The sequence below is a fragment of the Dendropsophus ebraccatus genome, chromosome 5, assembly GCF_027789765.1.
Source record: "Dendropsophus ebraccatus isolate aDenEbr1 chromosome 5, aDenEbr1.pat, whole genome shotgun sequence".
NCBI classification, from domain to species: Eukaryota; Metazoa; Chordata; class Amphibia; order Anura; family Hylidae; genus Dendropsophus; species Dendropsophus ebraccatus.
Genome location: NC_091458.1, coordinates 103,912,128 through 103,932,368, shown reverse-complemented (window position 1 = coordinate 103,932,368; position 20,241 = coordinate 103,912,128). Strand labels below are relative to the sequence as shown.

At 41.5% G+C, this 20,241-nt stretch overlaps 2 protein-coding genes across 4 annotated transcripts in view; one reads left to right on the top strand and one right to left on the bottom strand.

The window, feature by feature from the left end:
* The window catches only part of MGAT4A (alpha-1,3-mannosyl-glycoprotein 4-beta-N-acetylglucosaminyltransferase A), a 46,215-nt gene extending 44,482 nt beyond the window's left edge, over nt 1-1,733 (top strand). For all 3 annotated transcript variants that reach the window (XM_069970861.1, XM_069970863.1, XM_069970862.1), the window contains one exon: nt 198-1,733. In XM_069970861.1, coding sequence (XP_069826962.1) covers nt 198-227 — 30 coding nt within the window. In that variant the 3' untranslated portion in view covers nt 228-1,733. The remainder of the gene's footprint in view (nt 1-197) is intronic.
* A 6,607-nt stretch (nt 1,734-8,340) lies between these two features.
* On the bottom strand, nt 8,341-20,203 carry UNC50 (unc-50 inner nuclear membrane RNA binding protein). The gene is made up of 6 exons (XM_069972395.1): nt 20,098-20,203; nt 17,115-17,426; nt 15,950-16,070; nt 15,216-15,355; nt 13,417-13,518; nt 8,341-9,025 (listed from the first exon to the last, which is right to left on the bottom strand). The coding sequence occupies exons 2-6, from the start codon at nt 17,392-17,394 to the stop codon at nt 8,889-8,891; spliced, it is 780 nt and encodes a 259-aa protein (XP_069828496.1). The 5' UTR covers nt 17,395-17,426; nt 20,098-20,203; the 3' UTR covers nt 8,341-8,888.
* Nucleotides 20,204-20,241: the final 38 nt, after the last annotated feature.

Here is a 20,241-nt window from a genome sequence, read left to right as displayed (position 1 = left end):
AATTTCCCTTTGCGACGAGCTTCAGAGCAGTGTATGGGCTGAATGAGGTCATGTTTAATACAAGAACTTGATTGTTGTTTGACTGCATTTTAGAGAAGTAAAAAAAAAGGCCATCACTTTCTGTAGAAGCCACAGCCAGTGTAATTTTCCGATATGACATTTGCATATTTTTTTTTAATATATATACTTTATTTTAGATCCACATTAAAAAGGTACCAACTGACTGATGCCAATATTTCTGTGGAGGGGCCAACTCAAGGAGCTGCCATTGATGACAACACCCCAGTATCATCACTGCCTGTTAAATACATTTGCATGCGTCTTCATTTCAATATTTTGTTTTGTTTTCCCCTATTTTAATTCTACCTCTGTGTAACCTACTGTCAATAGAAGATTGTACGTATTCTTCTCTAAGAAATTCTCAACAGTCCTAAGCATTATACTGTGGCTATTCTTCAAAGGGTTTTATTGTTTCCACACATTTTCCATAAGAATTTATATGGTTTCAGACTATCACTTGTCCGGTGTAATCTTTTAGGATGCAACACAGTTTGTGGGTTCTCTTTGTACCATTTTTATATAGGGACTGGCAGAAGAATACCATTTAAGCATATCGCAGACAATGCTTTTTGTGTGAGGGATGTAATTAAAAGAAATCTATTTTGTTTTACTACTTGTGTATTTTGTAGATAATAAAGGACAAAAATCTATGAAGAAAATATATATTAAATATATACACAAAACCAGCTAATATATTTATGAGTGAAAACATCACATCTGTGGTGCTGTAGCGTTTAATGGGGACCTGTCATTCCTCCTTATTTGTCTATTTTAGTAAACACATGTGTCCCCCAGGAAATACCAATGCTGGAACACCTCGGGTATTCTTCCTGGCAGCTGGGTGTTACAAGTTGGGGTTGTGTCCCTACACTGTCTATCCCAGGGATGGGGAACCTTCAGCCCTCCAGCTGTTTTTTAGGGCATGCAAGTTTTCTGCTAAAAGACAGGACAAGAGAGGCATCAGATCTTCCTGAATGACAGATCTTAGTTACTGTCACCTTTGTCTGTATATATGACATGCACATTTATTATATAAGGGGAGAAACAAGCTGGCTTTAACTGGTAGTAACCCCATTGTAAATCTGTTTTCCATTTTTAAATATTTAAGTCAGTTCTCATTTTAAGATGTTTCCATCTACATGATAGGAGGAAATTGTATTCCGCTCCCCTTTCTTGTAATATATATACTTTGAGAGGGGAGGGTAGATAAAAGAACAAGGCAGTCAGCATGAAGAGATGAGATTTTCACCAACAAGGTTACCATGAAAGCAAAGCGTTTATGGGCAGGCCAAGTGTGTCATGCAGAATCCCACCATGTGAAGGGGTTGTCCGAGATTATAATAACGGGCCTCTTTTTTATCAGAAACAACACCATATCTGTTCATGGGCTGTTTGTTATTACAGCTTAGCTTACATGCCTATTTACATATTTATGGCTGAGCATTTATGGACAGACATGGGGCTGTTCCTGGAAAAAAGTGCCCCTCCACTGTTACTCCCAGTCTGGTCAGATGTGGACAGACGCAACTCCACACTGCACAGCTGTAGAAGAAGACCTTACACAAAACTCACTGGTTGTCATATGGTTGCCTTAGTCACCTACAAAAAAAAACTAAACCATTTTTGCAATGTTTTTTCATTAAAGGGTTGGCCACTTTATAGTAAAATAGGTCAGTGCAAAGTATTAGTAAGTGTGATCACTGTATATACTGGCAGCAGCTCCCTGTGTACCTCATAGAGCTAAAAATCAGACTCCCCTTCACCGAGCTGGGCTGCCCTGCTCTGTTTTGTTTCAGTCCATAAAATGGCTGACATGGAGGAGCATGTGACCATGCCCTGTCCCCTGTGTCCTCCATAGACATATACAGGCTCAGTGGTGGACACTGGGGGGCAGGGCATGGTCACATGGTCCTCCATGTCAGCCATCTTATGGACAGATACACCAGAGCAGGGCAGCCCAGCCTGGAGGAGAGGAGTCTAATATTAGCTCTATGAGGTACACAGGGAGCTGCTGTCAGTATATAGTGTGAGTACACTTACTAATACTGTACACTGTACTATTTTACTATAAAGTGGCCAACCCCTTTAAAAAATTTTAACGCTTCCAACATATTTGCAGGGTGCTGAGTGCCGTTTTATTTGTGTGTCGTCACACTGCTCTGATTTATTTAGACATCAGATTAGATAAGCATTAAGGGAAACAACAAGAGTGGCTGGAGACAGAGCTGTCCAATGGAATTGACACTACTGTACAGTAGTCAGTGGTTTGCAATGTATTCGAATACACACAACTTCTTTTTTTTTTTTTTTTTTTAACCACAATAATCGGTAAATTACAATAACAAAAATCTAAGTGGTCTATAGCCTTTAAGGAAGAATCTAACTCAAAGTATAACCCTACAAGATAAAACTTGTCATATCTTTACAAGGAAGTGTGCACATGTAAAGAAGGCTGTAGGTGTGAAACTTAAAGCAATAGGTCAGCCCAACTGCTTTATATTGATAATTTGCAAACTTTTCCACTGACTTGAAATTCTATAAACATACCTACAGCATACCCGTCATTTCAGGCAACTTCTTAGGTTAAAGCGAACCAATCACTAGCAATTTGGTTCTAAAGCTACTAGCCGCACCTAGTAGATGGGGGTAAAACGCTGCCTTACCGTGTGTTCTATGCGGTCTGTGGTACCCTTTATCTGCAGAAATTCATTCTTTTAGTTTTCTTTAAAAATATATATTAGAGTTTCTTGAGATATATTAGAGTTACAAGTGACTTGTGCAAAGTCTGTTGAAATGACAGTGACCACAAACACTCAAAACAACCAGGTGCTGCAAGAGTGTGAAATAGGGTCAAGTTTTCTCAATAGTCACATGTATAATAGAAGAGCTGTTGCACTAAAATGGTATCCTTAATGAGAAAAGAAACATATACATTCATCATGCCCCAGAGGCAAACATAAGTCTGGTTGTCTTATTTATATTTAGATGCAATGTCTGGATATGCTTTCTTTTCATTTTTGTTTATTTGTATGAATAAATCCCCTCAAAACTCCTGTTGATTGGTCGGAGGCTTTATTGCATTGTATGTGTTATGCTTTTTTTCTGAACAGTGGAAGCATTGTGTGCGAAGAGTCTCCATTACAGGTGTCACTCTCGCAGCCCTCCAGCTGTTGCAAAACTGCAATTCCAATTGTGCATGGACAGCCAAAGCTTTATCTGTCCAGACACAATGAGAATTGTAGTTTTGCAACAGCTAAAGGGCCGCTGATGTGGATGATGGACTTCTATTCTACTTTTTTTTTTTTATTCTGCATATGGGTAGAATTACCAGTTGTTCTATTTTGTATGGAGCAGATTTATAAAATCTTGTGCAGAGGAACAGTGGAGAAGATATCTAGAGCAACCAATCTGATACAAGCTTTCATTTTTAGGGGCCTTTTCTGTCTGTGCACTGTATTTACCAAAACTATTTTTGCACACATTATATATGTTTAGATCTTTTCGTTTCAAAGCTTCCAATCAGTTGCTATCTTTTATACAGCAAAATACAATTTTGCCTGGAGCTATATCACTAGCTAGTGTTTTACTATTCAGTTTATAAGTCATGCACAGTTTTTCTCAGCTCCTCCTAGTGGTGGCTCTAGGTAGCCCAGGCTTTCAATACCCGACCAGGTTGTGATTTCAGTATTTCCTTAGTATTGGCTATACCATCCATTATAGCTATGTAAACAGTTTGCAACTCTGTATCCTAAAAAATTAGTCTTAAAAAAATATTTTAAAATAGACCTTTGGACCCATTTAGAATAAAAATAACAATTTAAAATTGACATTTATTCAAGGGAATTTATCACCAGGTTAGGGCATCCTAACCTGGTCATAGATCCTAATAGAGGACACTGCACAAAGACACATGCCTTTTAATATGGTGCCCGATTGCACCATAGTTATTAACCAAGTTTTTATTTTTATGCAGAGAAGGCAGCTCGGTGCACTGGGGGTGGTACCTTTGCCCTCAGTGCATTGATATGGCTGCCTGTCTACTCCTTTCTTAGCACAGTCCTAATGAATATTAAGTTGCTGCACAGACAGCTGTGTCAGAGGGGCGGCCTTACTATTCATTAAAAATGGCACGCCAGAGCACCATGTGCCTCTGCTTAAAGGAAAACTAGCAGAGGGTTTGTGCAGACAAACCTGCCGATAGCCCTCAGTAGCCCCTAACTCCTCTTCATGTTCCTTTCCTTTAATCCTAAGAAATAAATTTAATATCTGAAATTAAATTAAGATATTTGCTCTTTTAACACTACTATCAAATTTATTTGTAAAATAAAAAATTCCTGGAAGTGAATGAATTCTGGATTATTGACCCGATATGTTGTTATATCCATCTCTAGAGCAGCTGGTCAGGTACACACAGCTACATTGTGTAGAAGCTGCTGAATATGCTTTTGTACATTTTACATACACATCCTAAATTTTAACAAATGAAATGTTACATAATAGAGATCTGTACTAATAAAGTGGTTTTGTATTATTTGCAAAATTGTTCACTTGTAAAGTTATTGAAGTTCAGGTGTGATAAGTGCCTACAAATAAGCTAAGAAATTCATTGTATGGGTTATTGTTGGTTTATGTTTGGGTAATGAGGTTCCATTTTGCCATGTAGTTCCAATGTACTTTCTTTTTGTTAAAGGGAACCTGTCACCCCCCGTGCCGGGGTGACAGGCTTCCGACCCCCCGTTAGAGCCCCATATACTTACCTAATCCCGCCGGGTCCCGCGATGAAGATCTCAGCCGCTGCAGCCCGGCGCGCGCGCTGAGAGAGGAGTCCAACGCTCATAAAGAATGACTGAGCGCTGGACTCTCCTGTCATTCTCTATGGGTGTTGGACTCATCTCTCAGCGCGCGCGTTGGGCTGCAGCGGCTGAGATCTTCATCACCCGACCACCTCCAGAAGCGGGACCTGGCGGGATTAGGTGAGTATATGGGGCTCTAACGGGGGTCGGGAGCCTGTCACCCCGGCACGGGGGGGTGATAGGTTCCATTTAAACAAAGAAAACAGTATATATCACTTACTTGTGCGAGTGTGAAATTACCTCTCTGGTCCTCAGCTTCTTCAGTATGCCCCCACAGAGCCTATTAGGCCGCATTCACACGTTCTGTGTTCTGCACGGAACACGGACGTGGAATGCATGTAATGCTGATTTATTACAGCACAGTGCATATGAATACAGTTCCCCCGCTCCCAGCATCTTATCACAGATGCGGCGGGGGGGTCAGAAAACTGTTACATGCATTCCACGTCCATGCGTGAATGTGGCCTTACACTGTTTGATGATCATGCAGCAAGGGCTGCATGGACATGGTTAGCAATGTCTATGTAGCCCTTGTTGTGTATATACAAAATAATTTTCACTTACCTCTCTAGGTTCCCCCGGTGTCCTCCTGCCTGTTCCCTGCTCACCGCGGCCACCGCTGGGACTTCTGATGCCGTCTCTGAGACAGTGCCGTGGCCAGTGACTGGCTAAGTGCCTTGTCACTTCAGAGAAGGGTTAAAAAGTGTCAGCAGCAACTGCAGAGAACAGGCAGGAGGACACCGGGGGAGCCTGGAAAGGTAAGTAAAAATGTTATTTTCCATATACTTTCATTGGTGGCTGACTGCGCACCTCCTTTTACACAGAGCGATGCGTGGTTGGCAGTACATTATCTTTGAACTTGCCAAAAGGCAACGATCAGCCGATTATCAGCTAACTGTTGACTTTATAAAGGTCCCTTTACACAGAAAGATTATCTTACAGATTATCTGCCAAAGATTTGAAGCCAAAACCAGAAACTGACTAAACAGAGATCAGGTCATCAAGGAACGCCTAAGATTTTTCCTCTTTTCAAATCCATTCCTAGTTTTGGCTTTAAATCTTTGGCAGATAATCTTTTAGTGTAAATGGACCCTTACGTGGGACAATATCTACCCAATTATGCCTGATTGGGCAGATAATTGCCCCATGTAATAGGACCCTTTCTTGCAGATGCTATAGAAATCCAGGCCCCTTGAGATGGAAGACACAGGTCCAAGGGGAGAGCCGAGATTGAGAGGATAGCAGCTGCAGCCTGATACACACTGATAATAGTATATGAAGATATGAGACCATTTTCTAACAATTTTACTCAGCTAAAAAGTAGCTAGCCAAAGTACCTCTTTATTTAAGAGTCTTACATAAAGACTTGTTTTTGAAAATACTTGACTGGGAATTTATTTCAACTTGTTAGAGGAGCATCATACTGAAAAGACTTAGCAGGATTTAATATGAAAGACTTTTCTGTTGTGCTTAAAAAGTGGACCTAAGAGCCTGTTTACTTACAATAGATCCCATGTCATGAAACAAGCTGAATCAAATGGCAAGCCAGGGAGTGAAGCAGTAGACAAAGATAAATCAGCAGAATTTAGGGTACAAACACACACACCAGATACGCAGCAGATTTCATGGTGCAGATTTGATGCTGTGTTCAGTTATTTAGATCTAATCTGCTGCGTATTTGCTGCGTACCGCAGCAGTAAATACGCTGTGTATACGGTGTGTGTGTTTATACCCTTAAAGGGATTTGAAGTTCTAGTTAAGAGGAGGACTTTTAATGTGACTCCATAAAGGAAAATTCTGGACCTATCTTGTCTCCTGGATCCAGCATTGAATGAATGCTGCAGGTAGGGCATCATATTGACATATCAGCTGAATATCTTCTTTTGTTCCCAGACTTAGGCCATGTTCCCACTCTGTTTGACACCGACCATTCCATGACCCGGCCAGGTCATTAATTGGCCGGTGTCAGAAAAGATGCAGACCGGACGATCTTTACCGCCGCCGAATTCGGATGCAGGCGCCCGCATCCGAATTCCCCGCGGCTCACAATGGAGCATGCGGCCGGAGCCGCACATTCCATTGTGTGAACTGACAGGGTCAGTTTCTTGTGGTGCTGCTAGGGATCCCGGCCGGAGTGTATACTATGTGTATACACTCCAGCCGGAATTCTATGCTCTTACATACATGTGTGCTGTATAAATCACGGCCATTGTTGCAATTTGCAACAACGGCCGTGATTTCTACAACACATACGTTGTGTGAACCATAGCATTCACATGTTCCGTACAAAACACAGACGTGAAATGCCGGTAACACTGGAGTGTCCCTCCCCCAGTCCCGAGCAGCTTCTGTGATAAAATGCTGGGGGCAAGGGAACTGTATGAATATGCGCCGCGCTGTAATGAAGCAGCCGTGTGGCTCTATTATTACAGCATGGCGCACATTCATAATTCCCCTGCTCCCAGCATCTTAACACAGATGCTAGCGGGAAGGATGAAGGAGACTCTAATTACAGGCATTCCACATCAGTGTTCCATGCAGAACCTCAAGTTTAATCGGTTGGCTTTTGCATTATCTGACCTTGTCTTTTTTTTGGACTAGTACTAGAGAAGATACCTCAGTTTTTTAATGTTTATGTATCACTATAAAAAACTAATTTCATACATTTCTGCCCATATGCAATCGAGGCAGAGGCAACATTCTAAAAAACACATCCTTGTGCTTGTTTACCGCCTTGCCACAGCAATATTTAATTTATAGGCATGTTATCATCCAGAAAGCGCCAATATTAAGGAGAACATCTTGAAGAGCATGTGCCACATATTAGCTGTATTCTCCACTAAGTTCGCTGCTGAAAATGGTTTAAAGTCAGATGATAAAGGGGACATTTCACCATAGCACTGATTGTGCTCTGAGTATACATATGTTACCATATATTAAAGGGGTATTCCGCTCAAAAATAACTTTGCTGCTGGTGGGAATAACATAATAAACAGCGTATTCTTACTTTTCTGCGCTCCCCCAGTGTCTTCCTACGGCATCTTTGGGTCCTACCTCCACTTTCAAAAACTGAGGTGTCTCGTCAGTGACAGCCTGCTCAGCCAATCAATGCCACGGCGCTGTGTCGTATGAATATGCTGTTTGTTATTTAATGTCATCACCATTAGCAACAACATATCAAGTGTTATTTTTGAGTGGAGTACCCCTTTAATTCATTTACACATACTCACATTTTGAGACAACCATGTAAGTATGATTCTTAATCCTTCTTAATGTGTATGTGAGGTTTGATTTTAGGGAATATAGTAAATAGGTCATTGTAAAGACAGTATTTTACAGCAGCAACCGTCGTTTCTCTAATGTAAAAGAGAAAGTCAGCTGCAGGCACCCTATAGGACTGATCTGAAGTAGAATATACAACATTACATGATAGAAGTCACATAGCATCTTTAATTGCAATTTGCTTATTTTGGAAATGGCACCAACTAGCATGAAATATACAGCCCTGTGTAACACGTATGTGACATATAAGGCATAACAGACGACAATGTCTGTTGCTGTAGTATAAGGTTATGTTCACACAATAAAATTTAAGTAAATAGCTGAAATTTTGAGTGAAAATAAAACTGTACATGTAAGTCATTCAGTCGTTACTGTACACGGTGTCCGCATTGCCGCCCAATTTCCCACTGACCTCAATGGAGCGCATTACATTGAAAATATCACCATATTTTGGTATTATTAATACACTGTGTGTGAACATAGTCTAAAGGTGTATAGGTCCCATGATCTTTAGCCCTGAGTTTTGTTTCCTTTCGTTGACCTAAGCTTCTACATAAAAACGTTCCTTTCATCACCCTTCCCAAAGTAAAAACCAAACAACTTTTTTTTTTTTAAACCAGAGGCTTTAACTATATTCTACAACAAAAAAAGGATATTTACAATTTATACAAAAGCAAGAAATCCACGTGTTCTTCACTTCACTCTGTACTTGTAGAAAGCATAGAGCATGGCTGTGAAGTTCCATCCCAGAGCCAGTGACAAGACGTAGAGTAATATCAAAGCAGCAAATGGATATAGTAATACCACCGTGTTTTTCAAAAATGGCAGCGCTGGTGAGAGAAAGGTATAATAATCAGGACGATTCCTCTAGAAATACACAATATTCTTTCACTTTACATATTAAACAAGCTTTCCAATTAAAAAAAAAAGTATAACATACAGCATAAACATATGTAAGCATGCCCTCTTTGGTAAAAACATTGCTATTATGGACACATATCTATATCATAAAAATCAAAGTCTGTCTGTCCTCTATAGACTTCTAAACGCCTGAACCGTTTGACCCCAAATTTGGCACACAGATACATTGGGTGCCCGGGAAGGTTATTGCGAAGGTCCCGTCCCCGCCAGATGTACAGGAGGGGAGGGGGAGGGGAAAGAGCGCCCCATAGAAATGAATGGGAAAATCTCCTCACTGCAAACACAGGTGATATAATTAGCTGCAGCAGACACGGCAGTTGGAGCCTTAGCAACCAATAGGATTACTGCTTTCATTTCCACAGGGAGCAATGGTTGCTAGGGAAGCTGCCTCACAACATCCACAGTAATAACTGGTAGACCCCCTACTCCATCTATACAGTACATGTATACAGGACCCCCTACTCCATCTATACAGTACATGTATATACAGGACCCCCTACTCCATCTATACAGTACATGTATATACAGGACCCCCTACTCCATCTATACAGTACATGTATATACAGGACCCCCTACTCCATCTATACAGTACATGTATATACAGGACCCCCTACTCCATCTATACAGTACATGTATATACAGGACCCCCTACTCCATCTATACAGTACATGTATATACAGGACCCCCTACTCCATCTATACGGTACATGTATATACAGGACCCCCTACTCCAACTATACGGTACATGTATATACAGGACCCCCTACTCCATCTATACAGTATATATATATACAGGACCTCCTACTCCATCTATACAGTACATGTATATACAGGACCCCCTACTCCAACTATACAGTACATGTATATACAGGACCCCCTACTCCATCTATACAGTACATATATATACAGGACCCCCTACTCCATCTATACAGTACATGTATACAGGGCCCCCTACTCCATCTATACAGTACATGTATATACAGGACCCCCTACTCCATCTATACAGTACATGTATATACAGGACCCCCTACTCCATCTATACAGTACATGTATATACAGGACCCCCTACTCCATCTATACAGTACATGTATATACAGGACCCCCTACTCCATCTATACAGTACATGTATATACAGGACCCCCTACTCCATCTATACGGTACATGTATATACAGGACCCCCTACTCCAACTATACGGTACATGTATATACAGGACCCCCTACTCCATCTATACAGTATATATATATACAGGACCTCCTACTCCATCTATACAGTACATGTATATACAGGACCCCCTACTCCAACTATACAGTACATGTATATACAGGACCCCCTACTCCATCTATACAGTACATGTATATACAGGACCCCCTACTCCATCTATACAGTACATGTATATACAGGACCCCCTACTCCATCTATACAGTACATATATATACAGGACCCCCTACTCCATCTATACAGTACATGTATACAGGGCCCCCTACTCCATCTATACAGTACATGTATATACAGGACCCCCTACTCCATCTATACAGTACATGTATATACAGGACCCCCTACTCCATCTATACAGTACATGTATATACAGGACCCCCTACTCCATCTATACAGTACATGTATATACAGGACCCCCTACTCCATCTATACAGTACATGTATACGGGGCCCCCTACTCCATCTATACAGTACATATATATACAGGACCCCCTACTCCATCTATACAGTACATATATATACAGGACCCCCTACTCCATCTATACAGTACATATATATACAGGACCCCCTACTCCATCTATACAGTACATGTATATACAGGACCCCCTACTCCATCTATACAGTACATGTATACAGGACCCCCTACTCCATCTATACAGTATATATATATATATATATATATATATATATATATATATATATATATATATACAGGACCCCCTACTCCATCTATACAGTACATGTATATACAGGACCCCCTACTCCAACCATACGGTACATGTATATACAGGACCCCCTACTCCATCTATACAGTATATATATATACAGGACCTCCTACTCCATCTATACAGTACATGTATATACAGGACCCCCTACTCCAACTATACAGTACATGTATATACAGGACCCCCTACTCCATCTATACAGTACATATATATATATACAGGACCCCCTACTCCATCTATACAGTACATGTATACAGGGCCCCCTACTCCATCTATACAGTACATGTATATACAGGACCCCCTACTCAATCTATACAGTACATGTATATACAGGACCACCTACTCCATCTATACAGTACATGTATATACAGGACCCCCTACTCCATCTATACATTACATGTATATACAGGGCACTACAGGTATACCAAACTGTGACTGGGTAACACTGCCACACCAGACCTGACCAATACCGCCATACTGTGACTGGATAACACTGTCATACCAGACTGGACCAATACCGCCATACTGTGGCTGGATAACACCGCCACACCAGACCTGACCAATACCGCTATACTGTGCTGGATAACACTGTCATACCAGACCTGCCCAATACCGCCATACTGTGACTGGATAACACTGCCATACCAGACCTGACCAATACCGACACACTGTGACTGAATAACACTGCCATACGGGTAAATACAACCCTGCAGGTATACAGGGCACTACAGATATACAGGACCCCAAAACTATACACTACAGGTATACAGGACCTTCACCAACTATATACTTCAGGTATACAGGACCTCCACCAACTATATACTTCAGGTATACAGGACCTCCACCAACTATATACTACAGGACCCCAAACTATACACTACAGGTATACAGGACCCCGAAACTATACACTACAGGTATACAGGAACTCCACCAACTATATAATACAGGTATATAGGACCCCAAACTATACACTACAGGTATACAGGACCTCAAAACTATACACTACAGGTATACAGGACCTACACCAACTCTATAATACAGGTATACAGCACCTTCACCAACTCTATAGTACAAGTAGACAGGACCCCAAATATACTACAGGTATACACAAACTCCACCAGCTATATACTACAGGTATATAGGACTATACAAACTATACACTACAGGTATACAGGACCTCCACCAACTCTATACTATAGTTATACAGGACCCTCAAACTATTCACTACAGGTATACAGGACCCCCAAACTATATACTACAGGTATACAAGACCTCCACCAATTATACACTACAGGTATCCCGGACCCTCAAACTATAAACTACAGGTATACAAGACCTCCACCAACTATACATTACAGGTATACAGCACCAACTATATACTACAGGTATACAGGACCCCCGAACTAAACAGTACAGGTATACAGGACCTTCACCAACTGTACACTGCAGGTATACAGGACCTCCCTCAACTATACACTACAGGTATACAGGACCCCCCCCCCCCAACTATACACTATAGGTATACAGCCCCCCCAACTATGCACTACAGATATGCGAGACCCCTAAAAACTATACAATGTGGGTATACAGAACCCCTCCAACTATGCACTACAGGTATACACTAATTCCACTAATTAACTCAGATGAAACAATACCTTTAGCTTGGCTTCCTGGGCACCTTAGAACAAATCTAATTTACACACTGACACTTTATACCCGGGCAGCGCCGGGTACATTTTCTAGTATGCAATGAAATGTGAAGATTTTCTGCACAAACTTGGATGCTCTTGGGCCTTTTCGTTGATCGGTGTCTCTAGGACATATCAAAAGTTTTCCTTCAAGTGACATTTTTCTTTAAAGGGAACCTGTCACCCCCCGTGCCGGGGTGACAGGCTCCCGATCCCCCGTTAGAGCCCCCTATACTCACCTAATCCCGCCGGGTCCCGCTTCTGGAGGTGGTCGGGTGATGAAGATCTCAGCCGCTGCAGCCCGGCGCGCGCGCTGAGATGAGTCCAACACCCATAGAGAATGACAGGAGAGTCCAGCGCTCCGTCATTCTCTATGAGCGTTGGACTCATCTCTCAGTGCGCGCGTCGGGCTGCAGCAGCTGAGATCTCCGTGACCCGACCGGATCCAGAAGCGGGACCCGGCGGGATCAGGTGAGTATAGGGGGCTCGAACGGGGGGTCGGGAGCCTGTCACCCCGGCACGGGGGGTGACAGGTTCCCTTTAAGAGTCTATTTAATATTAAGCATGTACTGAATGAGATTTTACCTATTATATGGGATTAGATTTACACTAATAAATTTTAGGATAGTAAATACTGCAGAAAATAAAATAAAAGATGGATCTGTTAACTCACCACTGTACCCAAGAAACGTTATGTAGATGTAATATCCAATTGCAACCAACCAGAATGTGTTCCCAACAAAGTATCCAATAAACCAATCTGACAAGACGACATCTGCAAAGGACAATGGAGACTGTGTAAAACTCATGTGGAGAGCAAGAAGAAAATGACAGGAGACTGCAGATGTAACAAAACATTTGGTATAATATCATGATGAACAAATCAGTGTAACTATAAAGCAATTCCTCAAATTAAAGCTATGCCTTATAATAAAGCACAGATAACCTGCTGTGAATGACAAGTAGGGCGGTGGATGGGAAGGAAATCTTCCTCTACAGAGACTACTATCATTTTGAATTGTAGACTATTTTGCGAGTCAGAAGAAAATGTCAGTGAGTAAATACACTCACCGGCCACTTTATTAGGTACACCTGTCCAACTGCACGTTACCACTTAATTTGTAATCAGCCAATCACATGGCGGCAACTCAGTGCATTTAGGCATGTAGACATGGTCAAGATAATCTACTGCAGATCAAACCGAGCATCAGTATGGGGAAGAAAGGTGATTTGAGTGCCTTTGAACGTGGCATCGTTGTTGGTGCCAGAAGGGCTGGTCTGAGTATTTCAGAAACTGCTGATCTATTGGGATTTTCACGCACAACCATCTCTAGGGTTTACAGAGAATGGTTCGAAAAGAAAAAACATCCAGTGAGAGGCAGTTCTGTGGGCGGAAATGCCTTGTTGATGCCAGAGGTCAGAGGAGAATGGGCAGACTGGTTCGAGCTGATATAAAGGCAACAGTGACTCAAATAGCCAACCGTTACAACCAAGGTACGCAGAAGAGCATCTCTGAACGCACAGTACGTCGAACTTTGAGGCAGATGGGCTACAGCAGCAGAAGACCACACCAGGGTGCCACTCCTTTCAGCTAAGAACAAGAAACTGAGGCTACAATTTGCACAAGCTCGTCGAAATTGGACAGTAGAAGATTGGAAAAACGTTGCCTGGTCTGATGAGTCTTGATTTCTGCTGCGACATTCGGATGGTAGGGTCAGAATTTGGCGTCAACAACATGAAAGCATGGATCCATCCTGCCTTGTATCAACGGTTCAGGCTGGTGGTGGTGGTGTCATGGTGTGGGGAATATTTTCTTGGCACACTTTGGGCCCATTGGTACCAATTGAGCATCGTTGCAACGCCACAGCCTACCTGAGTATTGTTGCTGATCATGTCCATCCCTTTATGACCACAATGTACCCAACATCTGATGGCTACTTTCAGCAGGATAATGCGCCATGTCATAAAGCTAGAATCATCTCAGACTGGTTTCTTGAACATGACAATGAGTTCACTGTACTCAAATGGCCTCCACAGTCACCAGATCTCAATCCAATAGAGCATCTTTGGGATGTGGTGGAACGGGAGATTCGCATCATGGATGTGCAGCCGACAAGTCTGCGGCAACTGTGTGATGCCATCATGTCAATATGGACAAAAATCTCTGAGGAATGCTTCCAGCACCTTGTTGAATCTATGCCACGAAGAATTGAGGCAGTTCTGAAGGCAAAAGGGGGTCCAACCCGTTACTAGCATGGTGTACCTAATAAAGTGGCCAGTGAGTGTATATCGAGCTGGGATCCCACTAGCGTGTTATAATCACCGGGAGTCCACCCAGAGATTTCCGCACTGCTCAGCTAACATGATGTGGTCTAGATAGAGACAATTGTGCTGTTAAACATTCATCAGCAATGAAGGGTATTCAAACAAAAGCTTTCCAATAAACACATACTTATCCCATAATGTCCTTACATTTGATAAAGAACAACTGGATAAAGTGCAGAATGACCAAAAGTGGATAGAATGCATTTAGGTGAACATCAAATGCATAACCCCATTCCACGTCATACTCCCTTCCCTGATGTTTTACCAGGTACTTGTTAGAAATGAACCTAAAAAACAAAGCACAAAACAGACACATGGTGAATCATAATGGCCATTAAAAAGAAGGCCTAATGTGTTACAGCTTGGTTAGCCTACTGAAGAAGATGTTGCTCGATTTGGCATTTAGGACCTTGGGAATTTCTTTTACTTGTGCTTCTTCATATTTAAAGGAAATTAATCACTCAAAAAATGCCTATAACGCTAAGGAAACGTGCTGCTACATCACCCTGCACACCTCAAAAACATTTTCATGTAGCCTTCATCCCTGCCCGACATAACCAGCAACTGCGCTTTATGTAAATGAGACCAAACTAGTCATCTAGGCATCTTCCTTTTCGGCAAGTGGTCACCGGTATGACGTTCTGTGAGCATCATTTAAAGTGGAGCTAACAGATTCCCTTTATTGGGAAAATGCACAAATGTTCACTTCACTTGTGTGGCTTAAAAAACACGCCACACTGATTGACTTTGGAAGTGCATAGGTACTAACTGAGATGCAAGCCTTCTGAGTTCTAACACACAGGACTAGTATGGTAACGCAGGCAATGCTGCTGGAAGTCAATATGGAGTGTGATATACACGGTGTCCAGGGAATAACTTACCACATAAAGGTTGCAATCAGTAGCCCAACACCAACGCAGTCAACAAACACAATCCACAGGAGAAGCTTCAGCGTTTCCACAAATCCCATTTGCAAAACAAACCCAAACATTAAAGTGGACACTGCAGGAAAAAAATAATGGAAAAAAAACATATATATAGATAGATATACACACAAAATAGTGTTATATAAGAAACCACGCTTTGATGTCTCCATAATAAAAGAAATAAGAGAATATTCTTCTGGATTCTGCTTACTTCATTACTTCCACAGCTTCCATAGATTTTAAAGAGGTTATTCAGGATTAGAAAAAAATGGCTGCTGTCTTGCAGAAACAGCATAACTCGTGTCCAGGTGGCGTCTTGCAATTAGGCTTAAAGGCCTTTTACACAGGCCGATTATCGGCCAGGGGTGTTGCAAGAAACACTCCTGCAGCCGATCATCAGTCCGTGTAAAAGTGACAGTGATCAGCCAAGGACGGGCAAATCCTTTGCTGAATATGTCTTAAGAAGATGCTATCGGCCGCACCTATTCCTGTGTTCTGTGCTGTCAGTTTGCAGATGAAACAGCAGGGCATACTTACCTAGTGCGCTGCTGCTATGATCCGGTCTCCCGTTCCTTGGCTCTCTCGTCAAGCTGCAGTATCTTTGGGCCGCCGCCTGCTCCAGAATGATTGACAGCTTGAGGGGGTGGGACCTGAAGACACCGCAGAAGACGATGCCGGATCACAGCAGCACCACACTAGGTAAGTATGTATTGCTGTGTAATCTGGAAAATAACATCACAAATATATGTATATATAGCCCGGTTGCTTGTTTTGTCATGTAAATGTCATTTTGACAGCAAACGAGTGCTGATCTCGCTGATCGGCGCTTGTTTACGGCCGCCCATGGCCCACAAATCTTCTAATGTAAGAGGACCCTTATTCTTTTTAATGGAACTAAATTGCAAAACTCCACCCAAACTCTTGGGAGACAACAGTGGTGCTCTTTCTGGGAGAAAGCAAACATGTTTTTCTAAGCCTGGATAACCCCTTTAAGGAAGAATGTGACAGACAACAAATAGAGCACCCGAAGGAGGGAACTGCATGTATAAGTAGTTTAAGGCAAATCCTGCTGATGTGCTTTAAGTTCTTATGCTTCCAATACTTCCATAACAGAACTTACCACATAGCCAAATACTGAGAAGCACTAGGAATGCTGGGTCATCTCTTGCCCACTGATCTTTGGTCTGTTTCCTATATTGGAAGTTTCTGTACACTTTCTGTGGTGAAGTAAAAAGATAAAGCATCTGCCAGAGTGCAAATTCAAAGTCCATGTGCCTAAAGTGAACAAGTCTCCGCAGGTACTTATAGCGCTTGGCTCCGGCTGTGTGTCGCGCTGCATCCCGAGAACTCAGCGTGCCATTGCCTTGTGTCCGAGAATTCACCGATGTGGTGGGAAGCATCTTAAGGGCAATGAACTAGCTTTACATAAAGCCTGCAGGAAGGACAAGACATAGGGTGTTACAAAGCCAGACACACACAGCAGGCCGTAAAGAGAGACCCACATGAGCGATAGTAGAATTAAGGAGAAAACTATGCTTCTGCTCCACTAAAGGTACTAAAAACCTGACATTCACCCTCATCTTTGCTATAGATCCTAATTAACCATGTGATCCTAATAAACCATAGGGCTGAGCTAATCCATACATAAATCAAACATTACACTAACCTCCAAAGGTGCTGGATTATTATAACTAACCTGCTAAAGTACTAAGAAGGACAACTCCCAGCAGGTCCTAGCAGAAGATCATGGAGTGTGATCCTAGTATATGAACAAGATAAAACATGTACAAATAGAGGCCATCACAGTCTATGTGCACTAATGTCTTATCACTATTACTATAGAGGCTATTACAGTCTATGTGCACTAATGTCTTATCACTATTACTATAGAGGCTATTACAGTCTATGTGCACTAATGTCTTATCACTATTACTATAGAGGCCATCACAGTCTATGTGCACTAATGTCTTATCACTATTACTATAGAGGCCATCACTGTCTATGTGCACTAATGTCTTATCACTATTACTATAGAGGCTATTACAGTCTATGTGCACTAATGTCTTATCACTATTACTATAGAGGCCATCACAGTCTATGTGCACTAATGTCTTATCACTATTACTATAGAGGCTATTACAGTCTATGTGCACTAATGTCTTATCACTATTACTATAGAGGCCATCACAGTCTATGTGCACTAATGTCTTATCACTATTACTATAGAGACCATCACAGTCTATGTGCACTAATGTCTTATCACTATTACTATAGAGGCTATTACAGTCTATGTGCACTAATGTCTTATCACTATAGAGGCTATTACAGTCTATGTGCACTTATGTCTTATCACTATTACTATAGAGACCATCACAGTCTATGTGCACTAATGTCTTATCACTATTACTATAGAGGCCATCAGTCTATGTGCCCTTATGTCTTATCACTATTACTATAGAGGCTATTACAGTCTATGTGCACTAATGTCTTATCACTATAGAGGCTATTACAGTCTATGTGCACTTATGTCTTATCACTATTACTATAAAGGCTATTATAGTCTATGTGCACTAATGTCTTATCACTATTACTATAGAGGCCATCAGTCTATGTGCACTAATGTCTTATCACTATTACTATAGAGGCCATCATAGTCTATGTGCACTAATGTCTTATCTCTATTACTATAGAGGCCATCACAGTCTATGTGCACTAATGTCTTATCACTATTACTATAGAGGCCATCACTGTCTATGTGCACTAATGTCTTATCACTATTACTATAGAGGCTATTACAGTCTATGTGCACTAATGTCTTATCACTATTACTATAGAGGCCATCACAGTCTATGTGCACTAATGTCTTATCACTATTACTATAGAGGCTATTACAGTCTATGTGCACTAATGTCTTATCACTATTACTATAGAGGCCATCACAGTCTATGTGCACTAATGTCTTATCACTATTACTATAGAGACCATCACAGTCTATGTGCACTAATGTCTTATCACTATTACTATAGAGGCTATTACAGTCTATGTGCACTAATGTCTTATCACTATTACTATAGAGGCCATCACAGTCTATGTGCACTAATGTCTTATCACTATTACTATAGAGGCTATTAGTCTATGTGCACTAATGTCTTATCACTATTACTATAGAGGCCATCAGTCTATGTGCACTAATGTCTTATCACTATTACTATAGAGGCCATCAGTCTATGTGCACTAATGTCTTATCACTATAGAGGCCATCAGTCTATGTGCACTAATGTCTTATCACTATTACTATAGAGGCCATCAGTCTATGTGCACTAATGTCTTATCACTATAGAGGCCATCAGTCTATGTGCACTAATGTCTTATCACTATTACTATAGAGGTCATCACAGTCTATGTGCACTAATGTCTTATCACTATTACTATAGAGGCCATCACAGTCTATGTGCACTAATGTCTTATCACTATTACTATAGAGGCCATCAGTCTATGTGCACTAATGTCTTATCACTATTACTATAGAGGCCATCACAGTCTATGTGCACTAATGTCTTATCACTATTACTATAGAGGCCATCACAGTCTATGTGCACTAATGTCTTATCACTATTACTATAGAGGCCATCAGTCTATGTGCACTAATGTCTTATCACTATTACTATAGAGGCTATTACAGTCTATGTGCACTAATGTCTTATCACTATAGAGGCTATTACAGTCTATGTGCACTAATGTCTTATCACTATTACTATAAAGGCTATTATAGTCTATGTGCACTAATGTCTTATCACTATTACTATAGAGGCTATTAGTCTATGTGCACTAATGTCTTATCACTATTACTATAGAGGCTCTATTTTACAGACTTGATATATCCTATATAGTATAACATGATACAATATATCTGGGCGCAGCTATATGCCAGTGGTCACACCATGATACTGCTATGGCAGAGGGATAATACATACTGGATCATATGATAAAACAAGATGCCAATGACGACATGAAACCACTGACAGTATGTCACGTGACTGTGGCCCTTGATATCCTACGTCATAGCATCACTGCTGTGGTGGGCACCATGTTCCTTATCTCACCTGGTAAGCTCAGCACCCTGACAGCTTCCTGCAACACAGCCCAGAACACGTAGTGCCCAGTGACGTCATGAGAGAGCGGAAGTGTGGCGACGGCAGCTTCCGGTACGTGGCCTCACGGGAAATGTAGTCTTTTGCACCAGGAAG